The following is a 23,202-nucleotide window of genomic DNA, read 5'->3' as shown; positions in this document are numbered from 1 at the left end:
CTACTCGATCCAATCAAGCACCACAGTTTTTGAGGTGCTGACCATGACTAATTCACATTTGCGCTGTTAATTCACTACACTTGAGCCTTAGTTAATGTACAAGTTGCTGAAAGCACATGCTGTTTGGACTTTACACTTAACATACGAGCTGATATGCCCAATCTCCAAAGTCCCTGGGACGCCTTGTCTCACAGATCATTCTGGCCGTGCCCCTAAACTGCCCACACACCAAAGGCCGCCGGCGATTCCCTTCTCTGCAGTCTGCACAAGCCGCCGCTCAACGGAACAGATGAGCGGAGCGGCACGCTGAAGTGGAGAAGGCATCGGGCTCCAGCGCTCAATCCCCTTGGCAAGTCTCTCTCTCTCTCTCTCTCTCTCTCTCTCTCTCTCTCTCTCTCTCTCTCTCTCTCTCTCTCTCTCTCTCTCTCTCTCTCTCTCTCTCTCTCTCTCTCTCTCTCTCTCTCTCTCTCTCTCTCTCTCTCTCTCTCTGCGCATGCACAAGTGCTTAGTTATTGTGCTTGCTCTCATCAGGTCGATCACCAGTGTAGGACACTCAATTTGTTGCAAGGACTAATGGCCGAGACTGCTGTTAGCGCCGTTCTTAGGAACGTGGGCAATCTTGCTGTTCAGGAGACCAGTTTCTTAGGCGGGGTCACACTTGAAGTGGCCTTCTTGAAAGATGAGCTGATGCGGTTGCAGGGTACCTCAAAGACGCCGAGAGCAAACGGAGATCTGGAAATGCAACAGTTGCTATCTTAATGAGCCAGATCAGAGATGCTGCTTATGAGGCCGAGAATGTTATTGAAGCTGCAGATTACATGAAGAAAAGAAATAACATAAAAAAGGGCTTCATGGGTGCAATTTCAAGGTATGCTCACTTACCAAGTGATTTGACTACCCTTCATAAAGTTGGTGTTGAAATTCAGCGTGTAAGAAGGAAGCTCAGTGAGATATTTCAGAGCGTAGAACGCTTGAAAATCGACTTGGATAGTGATGTTGTGGATGAGTCTCTAGAAGATTATGGTCTTAGGCACCAAACCTTCAAGGATGATGTTGTCATGGTTGGTTTCGAGAACGAGTACAAAGAAATACTGGATAAATTAGTTCAGGGAGGAAAAATGATTAGTGCTGTCTCCATAGTTGCCATGGGCGGGGCAGGAAAAACAACACTTGCTAGAAAAGTATACACTTCGTCTCAAGTCAAACAACATTTTGAGGCACTTGTTTGGGTTACTGTATCTCAAAAGTTCAAGGTCATTGATTTACTAAAGGAGATTTTGAAGCAAATACTGAGTGACGGAGACCAGTCTAGAATAATTGATGGCATGAATGAGTATGAGGTGGGAAAGAAGATCCATGATATCCTTATCAAGAAAAGATACTTGGTAGTTCTCGATGATGTGTGGGAAACAGACACATGGGAACAAATAAATAGAACAATTAAGGCCTTTCCGGATACATCTAATTGTAGTAGAGTACTGCTAACTACAAGAAAAGAAGATGTTGCGAAACATGTTGAAATGCAAACGCATGTACATGCTTTGAGGAGTTTAGATGAAGATAAAAGTTGGTTACTTTTTAGTAGCAAAGCTTTACCATCATACAAAAGATCAGGCATACATGATCTGGATAATTTTGAAAAATTAGGGAGAAAGCTTACAAGGAAATGTGATGGATTACCACTTGCCCTTGCAGTCTTGGGGGGTTATCTGTCAAAGAATCTCAACACACAAGCATGGTACGATGTACTATTGGGTTGGCCAGAAACCCAAGACACACGTATGATGCGAGGAATAATAGCTCGCAGTTACGAGGACCTACCAAATCACTATTTAAGATCATGTTTGCTTTATCTTGCTGCTTTTCCCGAGGATTTCATAGTATCTGTGTCAAATCTTATGAATTTATGGATATCAGAAGGCTTCATTCCGCATAGATCTAAGCATACACTAGAAGAAACGGCACGTAAGTATGTAACTGAGTTGGCTCAAAGAAGCTTGGTGCAAGTTGTCAGAACAAGCAGTATACATGGGTGGATTGAGGAAATAAGGATTCATGATATCCTACGCGACTGGTGCATAGAAAAAGCAACACAAGATGGTTTCCTTGATGTCATCCATGGAACTACTAGTGGTGAGCTTCTCTTTTATTTGTATACAGTTTCTTAAATACTCCCTCCGTCCGGAAATACTTGTCGCATAAATGGATAAAATTAGATGTATCTAGAATTAAAATATGTCTAGATACATCCACTTTCCCGACAAGTATTTCCGGACGGAGGGAGTATATTAATTACTCATATAATGTTGTGTGTGGCTTTTTGCTGACATGTATATGGACTCTAACGAAATGCAGGACAAGATGGTGCATCATCATCTCATAACCAGATATTCTATCGTTCTTCTTTCCAAAACTTGAGTGGGCAGGTCTTACAGGCATCACCTAATCTCAGAGCTTTGTTTGGCTTTGGACTTTCATCAGTATCTTTTCCTGAGCTAAGGTTCCTAAGAGTTCTTCATGTCGAGAACTCGAGGATAGAGAATTTCTCCGAGGTAATTGGTGGGTGCATTCACTTACGACACCTGAGGTTGAGAGAATGTGGACACGTGATGGTTCCTTCTTCAATCAGGAAACTCCTTTATCTGCAAACTATACATCTACCACGTTCCGATGTATCAAGCTCCCTTTGGGATATACCTACTCTAAGATATGTACATCTTTATTGTATTTCTCTGCCAAGGCGTGTGCAAATTCCACAAACCCTACGGGAGCTTCGTATGTGGGCTACTGATGATGAAACTGAAAAAGACCCGATGCCGATCCTGGAGAAGCTTCCTTGTCTTGTGGTGCTGGAGTTGCATGGTTATAGACCCAGAACAATGTCCTTTGGTGCCCAAGGGTTCCCTCGTCTGCAAGAGTTACGACTTAAGTACTGTTCCATTAACAAGTGGAGGATGGAGGTTGGGACAATGCCAAAGCTGTTCTGCTTGTCATTTGTAGAGTGCGTGCTGGAGAATGAAATCCCAGATGGATTACTGCACCTTCCATCCCTCAGGTTCGTATCAATGGATCGTGTAAAAGATCATTCGAATGACAGCACGCTGGATGGGCTGAGACACAAAGGATGCGAGGTAACGCTACCCCCTCCTCTCTCGTACCCTCCTTTAATTCTCTGTTATCTGAATATACTACAGCTACTACCAGAGATGACAACGCCCTGCCTTCTGCAGATCAGAGGTCCTCAGCGTTACGAATTTCTCCCCGCCGGAGAAGAAGAATAGTACTACTAGCTACGAAGGCAGTATGTCCTATGGTTGATGCGTGTCTATCAAGTGGCCCTTTCAGCGTAGGCCTTTCTTCCTGTCAGTTTGGCTGAGCGAATGTGGGATTGTTGAGTATTTTGTATTTATTTTTTAGAAATTTTGAGTATTTTGTATTAAATTGTATGTACTGTTCCTGTATTTGGATTATCACAAACAAGCCACATGTACTGTACAATTATGAACTCATGTTGTTCATTTTATTTGGGCACAGTTAATGAGCACTCACTTTCGCATCAAAGTTCGCCTCATGCAATGATATTGTATCATAATTTGTATTGTATCAAGTGAGGTGTCGATGGAGACGAAGAGAGGCCCTAGCTTGAATGACAGCAATTTCGGTACCAGTTTGGTATGTTAGTAAAAAAATCAGAAGAACAAAATTAAGAGCAAGCCTCTGAATTTATCATAAATGAGTCATGTGCTAATAGATCCAACCTGGCTGCAGTAGCAGGTCAGTAACGGATATACCAAAATCCATATCCTGAACTTCTGTTACTCTATCTCCTTCAATGTTTTTTAGAATATGAAAGCAGGCTTCACAGTCAGATAACTGTGATGTGGTAATTAATCTGAAGCATACTTATCTGGAACAAAAATATCTACAGAGTTTTTCTGAAAGGACAGATTATGGAGCCTGCAATTGCTACAGAAAATTTGCATGTTTCTGACCATCTGCCATGGCCTCGACGACGACGGAGGCCATCTTCTCAGCGCCTCGCCACGCCGCGGAGTTGTCTGGAGTCTGAACATCTGTGCAGACCACCTCGGCCACCCAAATGTCGAGCGCTGGAGGAGCGACTGCAGACCACCTGCTTAACTCCTGGAGGTGAACATACATATGCATCGATGGTACTTTCTGCATCAGAGCTAGCCATGGGGACATGCAGGGTGCAGGAACGGGCATCTTCAGGAATTGACCGACGCCCTGCATGCTACTCTTCTTTCTGAACTCTGTTTTGGGCAGCGACTGTAGCTGACCATCCAACTTAATAAAGCCAACCGGGTTCCCTAAGATGTTCCGATAAAGGATGTTCTTTATTAATTCAAACTATATACTCTTTTTTTTTGCGACTAATTCAAACTATATACAACATCACAAGAAATCCTTTTACTATCGGTCGATCGCAATCACAGCCTAAAATTGCACAAAAACCAAATATTCGACCATGGACAATATGATAACAGTCCAGAGCTCCTATTATAGATAAAATGACCAGTATCATTGGTACAGCAGCTAAATTTTCAGTAAAATACAGCATGTTCCTTGCAATTTACATAGTATTGTTTTTTAAATGGCACCCTTGTGGTTTATGCCTTTGTCGCTAGACTTTTGTCTACGCAAGTTACTGTACCGCTTCGCCGTTCTCTGAATCTTGAGGTAGTACCTATGCTTTCTAAGAGACGCTGAAGCTAAAACAGTAACAGAAGTTGTCTACCGAGAGGGGATTTCACCGATGCTCATCATTGACGATCGTGGGGGGCGCACCGTGCAGATCGGGTGATCAAACCCCTGCCAGAAATGGGTAATAGAAGGAGAGCTAGAAGGGTTCTGTTCAGTGATGCCGTGGAGCCATGGAGGAGAAGCAGAGCAGTTGGCGCCAGACAGGACAGGCTCTGTTTTAAACGGAGCTGACGTCGTTGGCGGGTTTACAGAAGGCGCCTTCTCTGTGGCAGAGGCGCATGAAGAGGAATCCTTCCACCCAAATGACGAGCGCTGGAGAGACTGCTGAACATCCTCGAGGTGAACATGCATAACATCGATGGTACTTTCTGCATAAGAGCTAGCCTGCATGCTACGAGACATGAAAGGATTTGACCGACGCCCTGCATGCTACTCTGTTTCGATGTTGCTATGCTACTCTGCTTTCTAAACTCTGTTTTCGGCAGCGACTCGGGCGGCCACCCAAACCCTAGCCGCCGCCGGCGGCCGCCATCCACCCCTCCCCTCCGCCGCTGCTAAAGGGACGTCGTGAGGCAAAGCCGCGCGGCTGACGACAGCGGCGGGGGCCCTTTCGCGTCAGCGGGCGGCTCTCGGGCTCGGGCGGGGTCTCTCTTGCTGGCCTGCGCGCCGATCTGAGGGTTGGTGCCTGGATCCGGCGGTTTCCAGCCTCCTCGGCGGCGGCGTGGAGCTACGCGTGCGGGCGCGGAGTTGCGAGTGGGTGGCGCTGGGCGGAGGCCTGGGGGGCGCGGTGCCTCGGGCGCGAGAGCGCGGATTGCTTGCTGAATAGGCACCGGCGTCCCGTGGTGGGTGGCGCTGGTGTGGGGGCTTGGGCGCGGCGGTTTGGCTGGGTTGGCGCGCAGTATGCGGCCGATGCAGCTCCTGGTGCCCTGTCGCCCCAGATCTGGCAGGCGGCGGCGTCTTCTCCTGCATCCTATCCCGCCTCTCCGTGCTTGTGCGCTGATGGCACTAGTTGCTGGCTTTCGGGCCGGTCCAACTTGTGCGGGGGAGGGGGAGGTGGAGGGAGTCCCAGGATCCACGGCGACGGTGCTTTGCGTCGTCTTCTCATGGTGCAGTGGGGGTGCTCCTCTCCCCTCTCGGGGCCTGCTGCTGCGGTCGGAGGTATGCCAGGTCTTGGATTTTGAGGTGATGGCCGAGTGTCTGGCTCCAGGTGAAAACCTTGCAAAAACTTATGTTGATGCCAGTAACGGCAGCGCCATTTGGCGTCGTTCTCCTCCTTGGGGCGTTGCTGAGGAGTTCAGTTCACTCAAAATCCCTCGAGTCCGGTTTCTCCGGGTGTAAGCCCAAGATCTAGTTTTGCTAGATCGGGCGACGACGGCGTCAGGGGCGTCGCTACCTCCTTGGAGGCGTCGTCTTGGAGACCATGACTATTAGTGGTAACCGATGACTCGCGGGGGTGGCGGTGGAGTGTAACTGATTTATCTCTTTTCTTCCTCGTGTATATATTTACCAATTAGATGGCCCCCTTCCAGCCTCCACAATAACCTGGAAAATCTGGAAATTTTATGTCACCCATGGAGTTAACATTGAAATAATTAGCCTCCACAATAACCCATTGAGTTTGCTAGACTTATTGTGAAGCCTCAAAAGGAGCCTATATCTAATTAGTTAGTAATAGCACGTCAGATAATTAAGAATCAGCCGGCCGGCAACTCCTAGTTTGTTTGGACCGTAATGTAGTGAGGTGTGTTGTTAGATTATCAAATCACATGCATGCTAGCATGTTAGCTTGCTTCCATCAACTACCATAAAAATATAGTAATGTTTTAGCTTGGCAAAGACCTGAACCCATTCACAAGACACAGAAGTTAGTTTATTTAGGATGGCTACGTTGTTCAAGAATTGAAAATCACATCCTTGTGTACTCGATCCAATGAACCACCACAACTTTTTGGGCAAAAACCACAGCTCATGTCAACAATGAAGTAGAATAAGTCATCTGGGCTGTTTCAAGCGTCATATCATTCACAAATCTTGAGACTTTGTTAACATTAGGGCCGCTATCAACGGCTAACAAGCCGCTGAAATGGACGTGCAGTTTGGACGTTCACATATTATATGTGCTGATATAGCCAAGCACCAAAGCCTCCTTAGGAAGGCTTGACTCACAACACCGTGCACATTGCCGGCGATCGCCTTCAACACAACCTCCACGCACTAGATGAGCGGAGCGGTGCACTGAATTCAAGAAGGAAGTGCTCTACTAACCCCTTGGCGAGTCTCTCTCTCTCTATCCCCCTCTCTCTCTCTGCGCGCGCGCGCACGCGCGTGTGTGCAGGTTCTTACTTATTGTTCTTGCTCTTGACAGGTCCAACGCCAGTTTAGGACACTGACTCCTGGCAAGGATCGACCGATGGCTGCATCCGCTGTTGGCACCGTTCTTGGGAATGTGGGCAATCTTGCTGTTCGGGAGACCAATTTATTATGCGGGGTCACCCTTGAAGTTACTTTCTTGAAAGAAGAGCTGATGCGGCTGCAGGGCTACCTCAAAGATGCCGACAGCAAACGGACATCCGGAAACGCAAGTGTTGCTATCTTGATGAGTCAGATCAGGGATGCTGCATATGAGGCTGAGAATGTCATCGAAGCTGCAGATTACATGAAGAAGAGAAACATGATCAAGAAGGGCTTCATGGGTGCAATTTCAAGGTATGCTCGCTTACCGAGTGACTTGACTACACTTCATAAAATTGGTGTTGAAATTCAGCGTGTAAGAAGGAAGCTCAATGAGATATTTCAGAGTGCAGAGCGGTTGAAAATTGACTTTAGTACTCATGTTGTAGATGAGCATCTAGAAGATTGTGGACTTATGTACCAAGACTTTAAGGATGATGTTGTCATGGTTGGCTTCCAGAACGAGTACAAAGAAATAGTAGATAGATTAGTTCAGGGAGGAAATATCCTTAGTGTTGTCTCCATAGTTGCCATGGGTGCGGCAGGAAAAACAACACTTGCTAGAAAAGTATACAATTCATCTGAAGTCAAACAACACTTTGGGGCACTTATTTGGGTAACTGTATCCCAAAAGTTCAAGGTCATTGATTTATTAATGGAAATTCTGAAACAAATATCAAATGAAGGAGATCAATCTAGAAAAATGGATGGCATGAATGAGTATGAGGTGGGAAACAAGATCCATCATATCCTCATGAAAAAAAGATACTTGGTAGTTCTCGATGATGTGTGGGAAACAGACACATGGGAGCAACTAAATAGGACAATTAAAGCATTTCCAGATGCAGCTAACTGTAGTAGAGTACTATTGACCACAAGAAAAGAAGATGTTGCTAATCATGTTGAAATGCCAACCCGTGTTCATGCTTTGAAGTGTTTAGATGAAGAGAAAAGTTGGGTACTTTTCAGTAGCAAAGCTTTACCATCGTACAAAAGGTCAGACATACATGATTTGGATAAGTTTGAAAAACTAGGGAGGAAACTTGCAAAGAAATGTCAAGGATTACCACTTGCACTTGCAGTTTTAGGGGGTTATCGATCAAAAAATCTCAACATGCAAGCATGGTCTGATGTACTATTGGGTTGGCCAGCAACCAAAGATACGCAGATGATGCGAGACATGATAGCTCGCAGTTACAAAGACCTACCGCATCATTATTTAAGATCATGTTTTCTCCACTTTGCTGCTTTTCCTGAGGATTTTGTAATATCCATGTCCGATGTTATGAATTTATGGATAGCAGAGAGCTTCATTCCTCACACACGAAAGCACACACTAGAAGAAACAGCACGCAAGTATGTAACTGAATTGGTCCAAAGAAATTTAGTCCAAGTTTTCAAAACAAGCAATAAATATGGATGGATAGAGAATATAAAGATTCACGATATCATACGTGACTGGTGCGTAGAAGAAGCAATACAAGATGGTTTTCTTGATGTCATCGATGAAACTACTACTGGTGAGTTAGCCTCCTCTCCTCTTTCTGGTGTGTGTACAGTTTCTTAAATATATTTAATTATTTTATGCACAATGAGCCTATACGGAAGCACCATTCAAACCGAGATCATGCAATTAACTATTTTGTGCCCCGCCCAGAGTAGCATGTCATCTCGACTGGACCACGTAGCAGGAGAGAACTAAACTGTTGTGATAAAGCATAAAAGGTTCCAAATTTAGTGTAAATATTGAGACAAAGATTACTACTTGCCCATTTAAACAAAAAAATCGATAATTGTCTCATATCACAAACATGACCTTGAAATACTTAGAATCTATCGTAATAATAGACCTGCAGATATTACAATCTATATAGATGGCAAAACTTGGTTTAAAAAGAACCAAATATACCGTAAATACAACTGCAAAAATCACTACTAGCTTCATGCATGTAAAAACCCTAGACAATAATATATGATAAATAGTAGGGGAATACTATTGATCCACCGTAAATTTACGATTTTTTTCATGTAAAGGCAATTTACGTACATTTGCACATCAGAGAAGTACATACATATGGCTTATTATCAATGGCGGCGCTAGACGTTAAAACGTGTGATGTCAATCCATCTAAACTATTAGCACTTGTACCATTTTTGTGACGAATATAGCAAAACTTAGGAGTGTTTTGCAAAAGTTATGATGTCGGTTGACATCACAAACACTGTGGTGCTTCACCACTACTTATTGTGATAGTATTTACTAATACTTACGGTTATATGTTGGATGATTTGCATGGCCATAGCATTATGCTTTCGGTTATGGAATACTAACTGTAAAATTGGAATATGTTATTATGTACTAGCATTATTCAGAAATTTACTATCAATATTTTATTGGTTATGACAGTTAGGTAGCCCGCTTGGGTGCACCGGGCTATAGAATAGGCTATATCACATAGTGCATCTCAGACGGGCCAGGTTAACTCATCTGGAATAAACCCTACCCTGGACATGAGATGTGCTTGCTAGCGTGTGCAACTGTATATTAGAATCAAAGGTTTTTGAGTGTTGGAAGAAGCGTTTTAGTTATATGTTTTTTTACTTGTGAACTAACTTATTATTTAATGTAATTAGTAGCAATGTTCGGTTATAGCTAATTCCATATTGTTAGTCGACGGATTTTTTTTATTTTGACCTGTGAGCTAACTATTATTCATCGTAATTAGTAGCAACAATGTTTGGACTCTAACTAATTTAGTATTGTTAGTTGGCTCGTAATTAACCAGACAATATTACATAAGTTCAATTAAAATAAAAAACAACAATGAAACTACGCGAGGTACCGGATGGTGAGCTCATATACATGGCCGCCCTGGCCGGTGGCACCTCCGTCGTTCTTTGATCCGCTGTCGTTGTCGGCGGTGCCATCATATGAGCCGCAAAAGGGCACGACGGCCCTGACTGGCTGCCGCCTGGTGGTCGCGATGCAGTCGATTGGCTTCCTCCACTGCCTGGACTAGTTCTCGTCCCAGGCCAATGCAAAGTAGAAGTCTGTCCGAACGCACTATAGGGTGACATTCGACGTCGTGGACGCCGCCATGAGTTGTGCATTGCACCACTCCCGTCGCGTTGCCTCCTTGTCGGACGCTTTCACAGTGCTCTGCTGCAATGTGTCGACGCCTCTGCGGCTGAGGTAATAGAGGAGGCACCTGCATGTGTCCGCGGTCGCCAGGGAGGGCTCCTTCTTGTTCATGGCGACCAGGCATGGATTGCGGTGCCCTCGCCTTGCCGCACAATGATGGCAACGGCAGCGGACCGAACAATGAGGGAGGTTCCGCCAGCCAGGGCAGCCATGCGTACGAGCTCATCGTCCGGTCCAGGCGTAGTTTTGTTTATGTTTTTTGTTTTAGTTAAACTTATGAAATAATGTCTGGTTAATTGCAGGCCAACTAACAATGCTGAATTAGGTAGGGGACAAATATTGCTACTAATTACAGTGAATAATCAGTCAGCTCACATGTGAAAACAAAAATAAAAATAGAAAAACCACGGACTAACAATATGGAATTAGTTAGAGTGAAACATTATTACTACTAATTACACTAAATAATCAATCAGCGCACAATTCAAAATAAAAGTATAATTAAAATGCTTGTTACATTACTCGAAACATTTGATTCTAGTACATATCTCAAGTCCATTTGATCATTTGTTTAGTTGCTAATTATGGGGTTGGGCCAAACGGCAAGAGAGTGGCGTCTTGGGCAAATGCCAGCTCCTATGGCGTCTAGCTTTACCACATCAGTGCCAGCTGTTGTGTGTGGGCCAGAGTCAAACGCCATAGGCTGTGGCGTCCTCCGTGTAACCAAAGCGCCATAGTTGACGGCGTTTTGAAATGGGTCAGATCCTGAAATATTTTCAATATAGGGTCAAATCATGCTAAACTTAAGCAGACGGGTCAAAACAGTGAAAATGTCCCAGTGATCATTTGTTTAGTTGCTATTTGTGCTATAGACTGGGCTAGGCCAAACGCCAAGAGCAGTGGCGTTTTGGGCAAACGCCATCCCCTGTGGCGTCTCGCTTTGCCATGTCGGCGGCGGCTGGTGTGTGTGGGCCAGAGTCAAACGCCATAGACTATGGCGTCCTTAATGTAACCAAAACTCGAAATGGGTCAGATCCAAAAATATTTTTGATGTAGGGTCAAATCGTGCTAAACTTAAGCAACCGGGTCAAAACAGTAAAAATGTCCACCCGAGGCGGGTCACTATACATATATGTATACATCCGAGATGGTAAATTTTCCCACCCACCACAAATAAAAACATCCCAGGTAGGAATTTTTTTTTTGAGCATCAGTACAGACATAAGCGCTTATATACACGCGCATACACTCATCCCTATAAACGCACACACGCACACCCTACCCCTATGAGCACCTTCGAGAGACTAGAGACTGAGTCGGCATATTATCTTGAGATTTACAAAGTCACCGTAGGCGCCTCGTCATCGACGGGAACGTCTCCTCCCACTGAAAGCGCATCACCGGAAATCCTGAAATAAATTCAGGAATAATGCGAGCACCAGGATTTGAACCCTGGTGGGTTGGGGATACCACTGTCCACCTAACCAACTCAACCACAGGTTGATTCGCTGTAGGATTTTCTTTCTAAACCTGCTACCGAGATGGCGCATTCGTCTCGAGCCACAATTTTTCCTTCTTTTTGGGTAAGACGGTTTATTTGGCTTGAATGCTCAGCATTGTTAAGTAATTAATAATATAATTGCGTGCATCAATGGATGCAGAGGTCAATGATTATATTCCTTCCAAAAAAATCAAAAAGTGTCTGCATTGACAGTGTACGGAAACTGGTAACTGGTTTGTCCCATCATAACGTACATTAGGGCACAGGTAGAAAGTTGGTATGTCATTGTAAGGAGTGTATTTATAGTTTAAGTAGTAACTAAAATCTCCATATCAAGGAAGAAATTTAGCAATTGGTATTCCATGACCGTCCTTTTAAAATTTAACAACCAAATCACATGATTCCAGGACTAACTTCTAGGATTTTATTATGTTCATTGTGTCGTGTAACGCGAATTATAATTTTCACATGACAATTTAGCGTGCTTGTGTGTATATGTGTATGTGTGCACACACGTGCATGTGACTTCTTGCTAACTTACATATGGACTCTGAACAAATGCAGGACAAGTTGGTGCACCATCATCTCGTATCCCGACATCCTATCGTTCTTCTTTTCAAAACTCGAGTGAGCATATTTTACATGCACCACCTAATCTCCGAACTTTTCTTGGCTTTGGACTTTCATCAGTATCTTTTCCGGAGCTAAGATTCCTAAGAGTTCTTCATGTTGAGAATGCGAACCTCGATAATCTCTCTGAGGTAATTTGTGGGTGCATTCACCTACGACACCTCATGTTGAGAGGATGCACAAACGTGACGATCACATCTTCAATCGGGAAACTCCTTAACTTGCAAACTATATTTGTGACAAAGTCCTACCGGGGTAATCAACGAGAAGCATCAAACTCCCTCTGGGATATACCTACTCTTAGGTATGTTGATATTCCTGAAATTTCTCTGCCAAGGCGTATGCAGATTCCACAAGCCCTGCGGAAGCTTCATATACACTCTGCTGTGGGTGAAAAGGGTAAAGACCCGATGCCCATCTTGGGGATGCTTCCTTGTCTTGTGGTGCTAGAGCTGGTTAGTTATTGGGCCGGAACCATGTCCTTTGCTGCCCAAGGGTTTCCCCGTCTGCAAGAGTTAATACTTGAGAGTTGTAATATTCGCAACTGGGCAATGGAGATTGGGACAATGCCAAAGCTATTTCGCTTGTCAATTCTTGAGCACGGGCCGTGCGATGGATTCCCCAAGGGGTTGCTGCACCTTCCATCCCTCAAGCTTGTTTCACTGTGGAGGGTGGGAATAGATTATTCAAATGACAGAATACTGCGAGGGCTGTATCAGAAAGGATGCCAAGTAACAATGCAAGGGCTGCATCAGGCGTTTGATCTGTTTGAATACGCTGCAAGGGCTGAATCAGAAAGGATGCAACGTAACAATGCAAGTGCTGCATCAGGTGTTCAGTCTGTTTGATTGAACAAATGTGTGGATGTTGAGTATTTTGTATTGAATGGTATGTACTATTCTTCAATTCTTGTATTGGAATTATCACAAACAAGCTATATGTATTGTACAATTATTTAGCTCATGTTTCTCGTCTTCTCTAGAAACAATAAATGAACACTCAGTTCAAAATTCGCCTAGTGTCAAGATGTTGTTCGAGCATCAAAACAATCAAATGCTTTGCCTATTCGATACAACAACTACCACATATTTTGTACGCAAATACCATGATTCATCACAACTCGAAGACAGCTCATATAAACCACGTAATCCATAGCCGTATTATGAAGGAAAGTTTGTGCTACATGTCTAAACAATAAAATTGAAAAAGTATAAGTCCACTCTTGAGCTTCTTTCAAGCATCATATTACGAAAAAGCCCCCCCCCCCCCTCCCCCGCTCTATATTATAAAGCAACAGCACCAAGTATCCAACAAGTCAAGTTCAGGAACAAGTTCAAGGAGAGAGAAAGGAGGAAGAGTCTCAAATATCAGCTGGGGCAGAGCATAAGAAGCCCCAAACAGAAAATAAAACAAAAGCTAATCTGGCTCCGGAGGAGGTGGCGGGGGTGGCGGCGCTAATGTCAAGGCAATGGAGCGAAGACCCGTGATGATGGTGTCGATGAAGTCCCGACCGCGCTGCTTGCTAAGCGGTCTCTATAGCTGTAAGAAGTCACACATTTTGTAGATAGCGTCAGTCACACGGCAAGGAATCACGTGTTCGATGACTAACTTATTGCGGATGCACCAAAGGGTCCACGTGAGGGTACCCATAGCCACCCATAGGGGGTCAAGAGCCGAGATAAACTGGCCCAGGGTTGCGAGTACCAGGGGCGGAGCTGGGCCCCGGGCACCCAGGGCCCAGGCCCGGGGCGTGGAAATTCGAACAGGCTATATATATGTATGTTTTTCTGCAGGCCCAGGGCGTGGAAAAGAAGAAAGCCCAAAGACTGATGGACTCTCTCGTCTGGAAGGCTGAAACGGACGCACGAGGGAACCCATCCACTCCACGAGGCCACGATCTAACTCGGACGTAGCGTACACCTCATCCTAAAAAAAGAAAAGGAAACGTTTAGCGCTTGTGGCCGCCGCGAGCTAACTCGCATCACGCACCAGCACGATCGCATCAGGCCGCGACTCCAGCGCTTCGCGCTCGCACCGCCGTCCGCTGCCGCGTCGTCCTCCACCGGCCACCTCCGCCACTCCCACTTTCCTCCTGCTCCCGGGCTCGCGGCCACCGTCCTCCTGTGTGTCGTTCGCCGGCTGCTAGTTTGCTGTCTGCTTGATTGCCGCATCTTGGTATTTTTTGTGTGATGATTTTCTGGTTTCCCCTGATGCTTTCCACATGTAGTTACTTCTGTCCCACGTTCTACAATGTTAATATGAACTGAAATTTAATTGACATAACGTATGTGTGTGTATCAATGTAAATATACAGTAATACAGACATACGGTCATATATGTTACTCCGCTCGTTCCAAAATATAGCGCGCCCACGTTATTTGAGGTTCAACTTTGGCCATAAATTTAACAAACGAGACCGACTGCGGCGGGAGCAAAAATTATACCAATGAATCCGTATTCAAAAGAAGTTTTCAAATATGTATTTTTTGCTCCCGCCGCAGTTGGTCTCGTTGGTTAAATTTATGGTCAAAGTTGAAGCACGGAAACCGAGAATGCACTATATTTTGGAACGGAGGGAGTAATATGTATTTGCATGTATTGATGATGATGATATTGTATATCGTTTCAATCATATAGGTCCCGCAAAGGGCTTTTACCTCGTTGAATTGGTAAGTTTCTAGATTTTTATCAATGATACTTGTTTCATTTGATGTTTATGCCATATCTTATGATTTTGCTTTTGTTGTCTTGAATGTGTGGGCTCTTCTTCTACCGTTGAAGAGGTTATGCGTGGCGCTGATGAACCAAACCATTGATTTGGTATTCTTTTTTATCACGTGTTGTTCTTTTCTTTGTAGTTTTTGTCATGTTTTTATATATTTTGTTGTATCGTTAAGCGTTAAGTTTAAATTCTAAACTTTTCGTGCGATTAAACCATATTTTTATGGGGTATTTTTTATGATAGCTACAAGCCTTATGGAGGTTAAGTTTTTTTTCCCTTGTGGTAATTTTTTTTTGGGCCCGGGGCTTGCTCCAATCCTGGCTCCGCCACTGGCGAGTACAAAGCTTGGCTCGTGGTTTAGCTCTGCTTTTTTTGCATGGTGTGGTTTAACTCTGCTGGCCGATGTCGATCTGTATATCGTGGCCAAGGGTTGCAAGTAGTTTTCCGAGTTATTTTCCTGTTTAATGCATCAAACCGATAGCGATTTCCCACTTGGCCTTACGAAGAAGGTTCATGAATCCTTCCAACCTGAAGGTACCCAACAAATTAGCGGCCCATCTGGTCCAGGCCAAGTGGAAACTGTTGCTGTAATCTCCAGTTTCAGAAAGCAGTAGGGTTTTAGGTATCGAAAAATTCAGTTTCGAGAGTAGTTCGTTTTTGTTTCAGTTTCGTCAGAGATAAACCGAGCTGCGCCTCGGAGGAGCTAGCTAGTTTTGCGGCGCCTTGACCTGATCATGGGACGGCACGACTGAACGGTCACGGAGCCATGACGGGCGACGACCGGAGAGTGCTAGGATGGCGGCACTCACAACCTGATCGCGTCCGGTTCTCTCGTTTTCAGTTAGATCGTGTAAGCACTGAATAAATACAAAGCCTAGAAAAGCTGCAGGCAGTTGAGCAGTGCAAATACTCTCTCCCTCTCACGCACACTCTCTCTTCCTCATCTCCGGTGATCGCCGGAGCCAGTAGCGACGGGGTCCGTCTGACAATTGGCATCAGAGCTGGTTTGCTCGATTCCCTGTGGAGATGGCGGGACCTGGCACCCCGAAGAAGGGTGTAGTGGACACGGGAAATAGTGGTGGCGCCATGGTCGTCTATCAGCGCGTCGTCCGCGACACCGGCAGGGCCTGGCTCATGCTGACGCGCACCAACTACGCCGACTGGGCCCTCCTGATGCAAGTCATGTTGGAGGCATGCCAGCTCTGGGTCGCCGTCAATGGAGAGACCACGGAGCACGAGATGGATCACATGGCAATGGAGTGCCTGTTGCGATCGGCGCCGCCGGAGATGGTGTCCACGCTCGCCGTAAAGGCCACGACGAAGGACGCCTGGGGCACGATCAAGACGATGCGGCTGGGTGTGACGCGCATGCGCGAGGCCAAGGCGACGTCGCTGCGTCGACAGTACGAGGCAATCAAGTTCAACGACGGCGAGAGCATCGACGACTTTGGTATGCGTCTGTCTTCTCTGGTCACTCAACTTGAGTTGCTAGGTGACAAGATCGGCGAGCCCGCCGTCGTCCGTAAGTTCCTCTCGGTCGTCTGGACACTCATGTTGTAGATGAGTCTCTGGAAGATTATGGCCTTATGCACCAAAACTTTCAGAATGATGTTGACATGTTTGGTTTGAGAACGATTACAAAGAAATAGTGGATAAATTATTTGAGGGAGGAAAAATGCTTAGTGTTGTCTCCATAGTTTCCATGGGTGGGGCAGGCAAAACAACACTTGCTAGGAAGGTATACACCTCATCCGGAGTCAAACAACACTTCGAGGCACTGGTTTGGGTGACTGTATCTCAAAAGTTCAAGGTCATTGATTTACTAAAGATAATTTCGAAGCAAATATCGAGTGATGAAGGTCAGTCAAGAAAAATTGATGACATGAATGAGTATGAGGTGGCAAAGAAGATATGTGATATCCTCATGCTAAAAAGATACTTGGTAGTACTCGATGATGTGTGGGAAACAGACATATGGGAGCAACTAAATAGAACAATTAAAGCCTTTCCAGACGCAGCTAATTGTAGCAGAGTACTATTGACCACAAGAAAAAATGATGTTGCGAACCATGTTGAAATGCCAACCCACATTCATACTTTGAGGTGTTTAGATGAAGAGAAAAGTTGAGAACTTTTTAGTAGCAAAGCTTTACCATTATACAAAAGGTCAGGTATACGTGACCTGGATAAGTTTGAAAAACTAGGCGGAAAGCTTACAAAAAAATGTAATGGATTACCGCTTGCACTTGCAGTTCTTGGAAGTTATCTATCAAAGAACCTCAATACTCAAGCATGGTCCGACGTACTATTGGGCTGGCCATCAACCAAAGATACACAGATAATGCGAGGCATAATAGTTACAAGGACCTACCAAATCACTATTTAAGATCTTGTTTTCTCTATCTTGCTGCTTTTCCTGAGGATTTCAAAATATCTGTGTCAGATCTTATGACTTTATGGATTGCAGAAAGTTTAATTCCACATACGCCAATGCATACACCTGAAGAAACAGTGTGTAAGTACGTAACTGAGTTGGCTCACAGAAGCTTGGTACAAGTTGTTGAAACAAATCAGGGATTGAGAAAATAAGGGTTCATGATATCTTACGTGATTGGTGTGTAGAAGAAGCAACACAAGACGGTTTCATTGATATCATCGACAAAGCTAGTACAGGTGAGGCTAGCTTCCTCTCATCCTTTCAATTGATACACAATTTTCTTAAATATATCGAATCCTTTATATAGGTATGCTATTTTGGGGTTGCATGTAGAATAATTTATTCCGCGCCATGGATGTAAAAACTGTGTACACAAATTGCAATTTCGAAGCAATGTACTTCACAATATTATCGTCATTCGAGCACTAATTCATTTGTTGGAATTTTACTACCCGTGGGTGTGTTCTATGGCTAATTTTTTTGTGCGGACGTATTTTTACACTTTTCTTTTATTTTCACACAGTCAGGCTGGCCTATTAAAAAGAACATGAGTTTTTTTTTATAAATCACACCTGAGGAGGTAGTTCATGGCTCAAATCCCACCTCCTTTTTGAGAATAATTAAATTAAAGTGAAGAGCGCACCTGAGTTTCAAAACTGAGTTTGCGGTAGTAAAAATACTGCCAAATAGTCACAATTATATACTGGTAAAACATAGAATGAATTTATATTCATTGTATCAAACAAATGGTAGTGCTAAAGTGTTAGCACAATATAATGTCGCAGAATGAAATCCGGCATGGGATGCAGCTTGTTTTCATGGAAGCGCAAAATCAGCTCCAAACTTCTCATAATTTGAGAGTGGCTAAGTACGCAGCTTATTTCTAATGAACAGGACAGGTTGGAGCATCATCGTCTCATAGCTTGATATCCTATCGGTGTTCTTTTCAAGACTCAAGTGAGCAGATCTTGCAGGCATCACCTAATCTCAGAGCATTGTTTGGCTTTGGGCTTTCATCGGTAACTTTTCCTGAGGTAAGATTCCTAAGAGTTCTTCATGTCGAGAACTCGAGGCTAAAGAATTTCTCCAAGGTAATTGGTGGGTGCATTCACCTACGACACCTGAGTTTGAGACGACATGGACACCTGATGATTCCTTCTTCAATCAGGAAACTCATTTATCTGCAAACTATAGATGTACCACATTTAGATGTATCAAGCTCCCTCTGTGATATACCTACTCTAAGATATGTAGATCTTTCTAGTACTTCTCTACCAAGGAGTGCGCAAATTCCACAAACCCTACGGGAGCTTCATATGAGGGCTACTGCTGATGAAAGCGAAAAAGACCCGATGCCGATCCTGGAGATGCTTCCTTGTCTTGTAGTGCTGGAGTTGCATCTTTATAGCCCCGGAATAATGTCCTTTGGTGCCCAAGGGTTCCCTCGTCTGCAAGAGTTACGACTTGATGGCTGTTCCTATAACAAGTGGATGATGGAGGTTGGGACAATGCCAAAGCTGTTCTGCTTGTCATTTGTAGAGTGCGTGCTGGAGAATGAAATCCCAGATGGATTACTGCACCTTCCATCCCTCAGGTTCGTATCAGCGCTTCATTTTGCTGAAGATTATTCAAATAACAGCACGCTCGTTGCTCTGAGACACAAAGGATGCAAGGTAACGCTGCCCCCCTCCTCCCTCGTGCGCTCCTTTAATTCTCATTTAACTACTACCAGGTTTGACAACGCCCTGCCTTTTGCAGATCAGAGGGCGTTATGCCGGTTTTCTCCCCGACAGAGATGAAGAATAGATCGCCCGTGCATTTGGATTATTACAAACACTAGTACTACTGTATTTGGATTATTACAAACACTAGTAGACCGCTCGTGCATTGCTACGGGCTACAATACAATGCATATAAATGAATTAAACAAATGACTAAAATTGACTTCAAGGTCGAAGCTCATTTCTTCCTTGTATATTTGGGCATGTTTGGACATCAAACGGACGGCCAATAGGCTCTCCAAATTCAGCTGTGTGGACAATCGCTGCAACATAGCTAACACTTTATTTGCAATCAACCACTCTCTTCCCATAACATCATTTCTTCCTGTCATTGTAGCCCAATTGTTGAGCTCCCTCCATAGTCACACATTTCCTCACACCGCCAACCCGTCAACCACGTTGGGGGACACCCAAAGACAACCATCCTTATCGTCGCCCTCTCGCTAGGAGGGACAAAGAGCGAGGCATAAACATACACATACGTAAGTTAATTCATTATTTCATTAATTGTTTACTTAATATGATGTCTTGCATCCTCTACATGGACAAATACAACAAAAATATTATCTTCATTCTACAGAATGAAATTGAAAACTTGTGAACAAAATCACAAATAAGTGTTGAAAAGTAAGAAAACATGAGGATCCTTAAATTGGTGATACGATTTACATGATACTAACTCCTTCCATATACATAGGTCCCCTATCAAAATACTGACAAAAAAGAGAAGTGATTAATGCCCGTCTCATGGGCCTCGCATACTTGGACAGACGATGTAAATGAAATCCATATATTAGCTAAATTATAAGGTGCTTCCAATCAAAACAAAACATTTATAAGGGAAGGGGCTACTACAACTTGTACAGTCCTGAGCCACCACGCTGCTAACACACTCATTGTCCAGTGTATGCAAGTCATCTCTTCCTCTCCCCATCACAAGTGACATGTTCAAACTCCAAAGTCGATGGATTGGATCCTTCAATGCGAAGACACCAAATTTTGAGCTCCAAGGTGCAACCTTGCAGCACTCACATGATGCAGTATATTGGCCAAGGTAGCATACTATCAAATTTAGATCCGATTATATTTTTATACCTCTCATAACATAGAGATTGACAAGATATGATGATTATCACTTGAGAATATATACCAGCAACAAAAACATCCATAAAATATAAACACATATCACTTTTAAAAAGGTAAAACTTTGAGACACAGCAAAACACTATATGCCTAGATGTAAAAAATGACAAAAGGAGAATAGGAATAAATGTGAAGACGTGGAGTATTTGAACCCGAGCTCACATGCTCCTTGATGAACAGTAAAATCCAAAAACACAGTAAAAAATATAAAATAATCTGATTTTTTTATAAAAATTATGAAAGTTTTAACTTCTTGCAAATGCTTTTGATGAAATGACATTCGTGTAGGTCTGGGCAAAAAAATCGACGCTCCAAAAGATTTGTTCTCGGAAGCATTTTGGAGCATCGGTTTTTTTCTTTTTGTCCAGACTTCCACCAATGTTATTTCATCTCCAAAATTTGCAGGAAGTTAAAACTTTCATCGATGTTTAAATCCAGAATTTTTTTGAATTCTTTAACTAAGTTTTTGGATTTTACTGTTCATCAGGGAGATTGTGAACTCGGGATCAAAAGAGCACTTCCGTAAATATGAGTGGAATTAAATAGAGCTAAGAGCTAATAGCTTATGTACATCTGGAGAAGCCAATATTGTAAGTTTAGTGCAAGGAAGTTTCTGCGGAAAATGAAGTTATTTAGTAAAAATGATATATTTTTACGTCGTGCCGTCCAACCCCCTAACACTCATTATCATGGCTCATCCATATCTTTCGGTTTCAACAGAATAAAGTTACCGCTAATTAGAAGCTCGCCATCTTCCCTGAACATTGCATTGTAATTTCTATATTGAAATACCTATGAGTTTGCCATTTCTTATGATAAATGTAAATTCTTAATACTGAATGATAATTTTGTTCATAATTCTGCATTAAGTTTCTAAACCAGAATTTTGCATACATACACAAAATAGTTATGTAAATTTTGTTAAGTGACAAAACATGGTAAATATGGAAGATGGTAGAACCTGAAGTACATGATTGGAGATAATTCAAGTGTTTATAGCCAACAATTCTGAACATGTACACACATTGCTGAACTGATAGGAAGCAAAACTCACCGGTGGTCTAAGACTTCTCGTCACCAAGCACATCTCCTCTTCGCGTGAACGGCCTTCGGCGTCGCCAAAGCAATAACCTCCAACTCATTGGCATCAAGCTCAACCACCTTGCCCATAACCTTCCCACGGTGTGGTACGAGTACGAGCCAGTGGCGGAGCCAGCAAATATCTATAAGGGAGGCCAAGTGCTACTAAACAGGTTGGGGAGGGCCAAAGTGTTGAAAAATAGATTTTTAGCAGCAAATTAGTACTAATTTTGCCACTGTTCATAGCAAATTACATGCAAAATCATGGTGTTAGGGGGGCCAGGGCCCCTTCTGGTCCCCCCTATCTCCGCCACTGGGTACGACCTAGTGAGGCCAGCTTAGGACTTTGTACAACTAAAATAATTAAGTGGACACTTGATCAAGCACAAACATAGACATGGAGAGAGAAGAATAAAAATTATAATATATTCACCTCATTGTACCAATCATCGTCTTCATATTGTCCGCAATGAACATTTGTTTCACCGGGAAGTGGACCCCCAAATCTATTGGCTTGTCTGTCATGAACCCTCGCCACAGATGGATTGCAAGCTATAAATTTAAGTTTTCAGAAAGGAAATATCATGAGACCATTGCCCATCAGATCTTCATTGCACCACAGTGAACACATGAGAAGCATCAAACTCACAATGGACTTGCGTGGTTCGTCCATGCATCCGTGGTGGGCTGCTTCTTGGGTCCTCTGATGATAACATTCCCAAACAACTCCTCTGCGTCCTCCGGCATGGTTGGCCACATGCCCCTCTCGAGGTCCAGTATTAAGGTTGGCCTTCGGGCTGTGGGTACAAAAATCTATATTAATTGTTAAAAATTCAAAGAAATCATAAATATGATTCATGCATAGACACCTTGCTGGAGAGGACAATCTGACAGAGATGGAAAAGAGGCGTGAAGGAGGGATTCTCCTGGCTGTCATTTTCATCGCCAAGGGTGCTAGTATTGGGAGGATATGGAGGAGGTACTCGTGCTCACCGCAGGTGACCATCCCCGACCGGCCATGAATCATCTCCTCGCAGTGTGATGGAACTGACCATCCCCAACCGGCCATGAATCGTCCTCGTAGGTGATCGTTCGCGACAAGCCATGGATCATCCTCGTAGTGCGATGGAACTAACCATATACAAATGAATTGAAGTAGCTAGAAAATAAAACTAAAGATATTTTTAAAATAAATAATAATAAGTAAGAAGAATGGTGTCGAGGGAGGGAGGCTGGATCTAACGTGCAGCGCAGGACTGATCATTATGTATATACTTTAGTTGTGTTAAACAGTAGAAATGTTTAAATGTTTGACCAATTTTTGCCGTGTTAAACAGTACATAAATATGACGTATGAGCATGTGCGGCGGACTGCTCACTATGTATATATTTTGGCTGTTCAGCATTGAGAAGATGACACTGATCCAAAATGATTATATCAATTTAGCATTATTTGTTCAGATGATGCGGAAATATTGTGAGTATAGAAATAAGACAAATATGACATATAGTACCCTAAATGACGCCTTGAATTTCATAAAAGTCTGTTGGCCAACTAATCAACAACGAAATTCTAAAATCAACCAAGAA

The 23,202-nt window shown here is 43.6% G+C and overlaps 1 protein-coding gene and 2 pseudogenes across 2 annotated transcripts; all 3 read left to right on the top strand.

The window, feature by feature from the left end:
• The first annotated feature begins 551 nt into the window (after positions 1–551).
• On the top strand, positions 552–3,394 carry LOC123135161 (probable disease resistance RPP8-like protein 2; annotated as a pseudogene).
• A 1,665-nt stretch (positions 3,395–5,059) lies between these two features.
• Positions 5,060–13,386, top strand: LOC123139972 (putative disease resistance protein At1g50180). 2 transcript variants are annotated; one of them, XM_044559693.1, is made up of 3 exons: positions 5,060–5,883; positions 7,091–8,696; positions 12,384–13,386. In XM_044559693.1, exons 1-3 carry the CDS (start codon positions 5,626–5,628, stop codon positions 13,295–13,297), a joined length of 2,778 nt encoding a protein of 925 aa, XP_044415628.1. In that variant the 5' UTR covers positions 5,060–5,625; the 3' UTR covers positions 13,298–13,386. The 2 variants fall into 2 exon arrangements, with proteins under 2 accessions (XP_044415628.1, XP_044415629.1); XM_044559694.1 differs by having other exon boundaries at positions 5,062–6,996.
• A 2,811-nt stretch (positions 13,387–16,197) lies between these two features.
• On the top strand, positions 16,198–19,414 carry LOC123139751 (probable disease resistance protein RF45; annotated as a pseudogene).
• The last annotated feature ends 3,788 nt before the right edge of the window (positions 19,415–23,202 follow it).

This window comes from Triticum aestivum, chromosome 6B, assembly GCF_018294505.1.
Source record: "Triticum aestivum cultivar Chinese Spring chromosome 6B, IWGSC CS RefSeq v2.1, whole genome shotgun sequence".
In the NCBI taxonomy this organism is placed as follows: domain Eukaryota; kingdom Viridiplantae; phylum Streptophyta; class Magnoliopsida; order Poales; family Poaceae; genus Triticum; species Triticum aestivum.
Note: the sequence above shows the minus strand (reverse complement) of the source record. Positions and strands in the feature narration are given on the sequence as shown.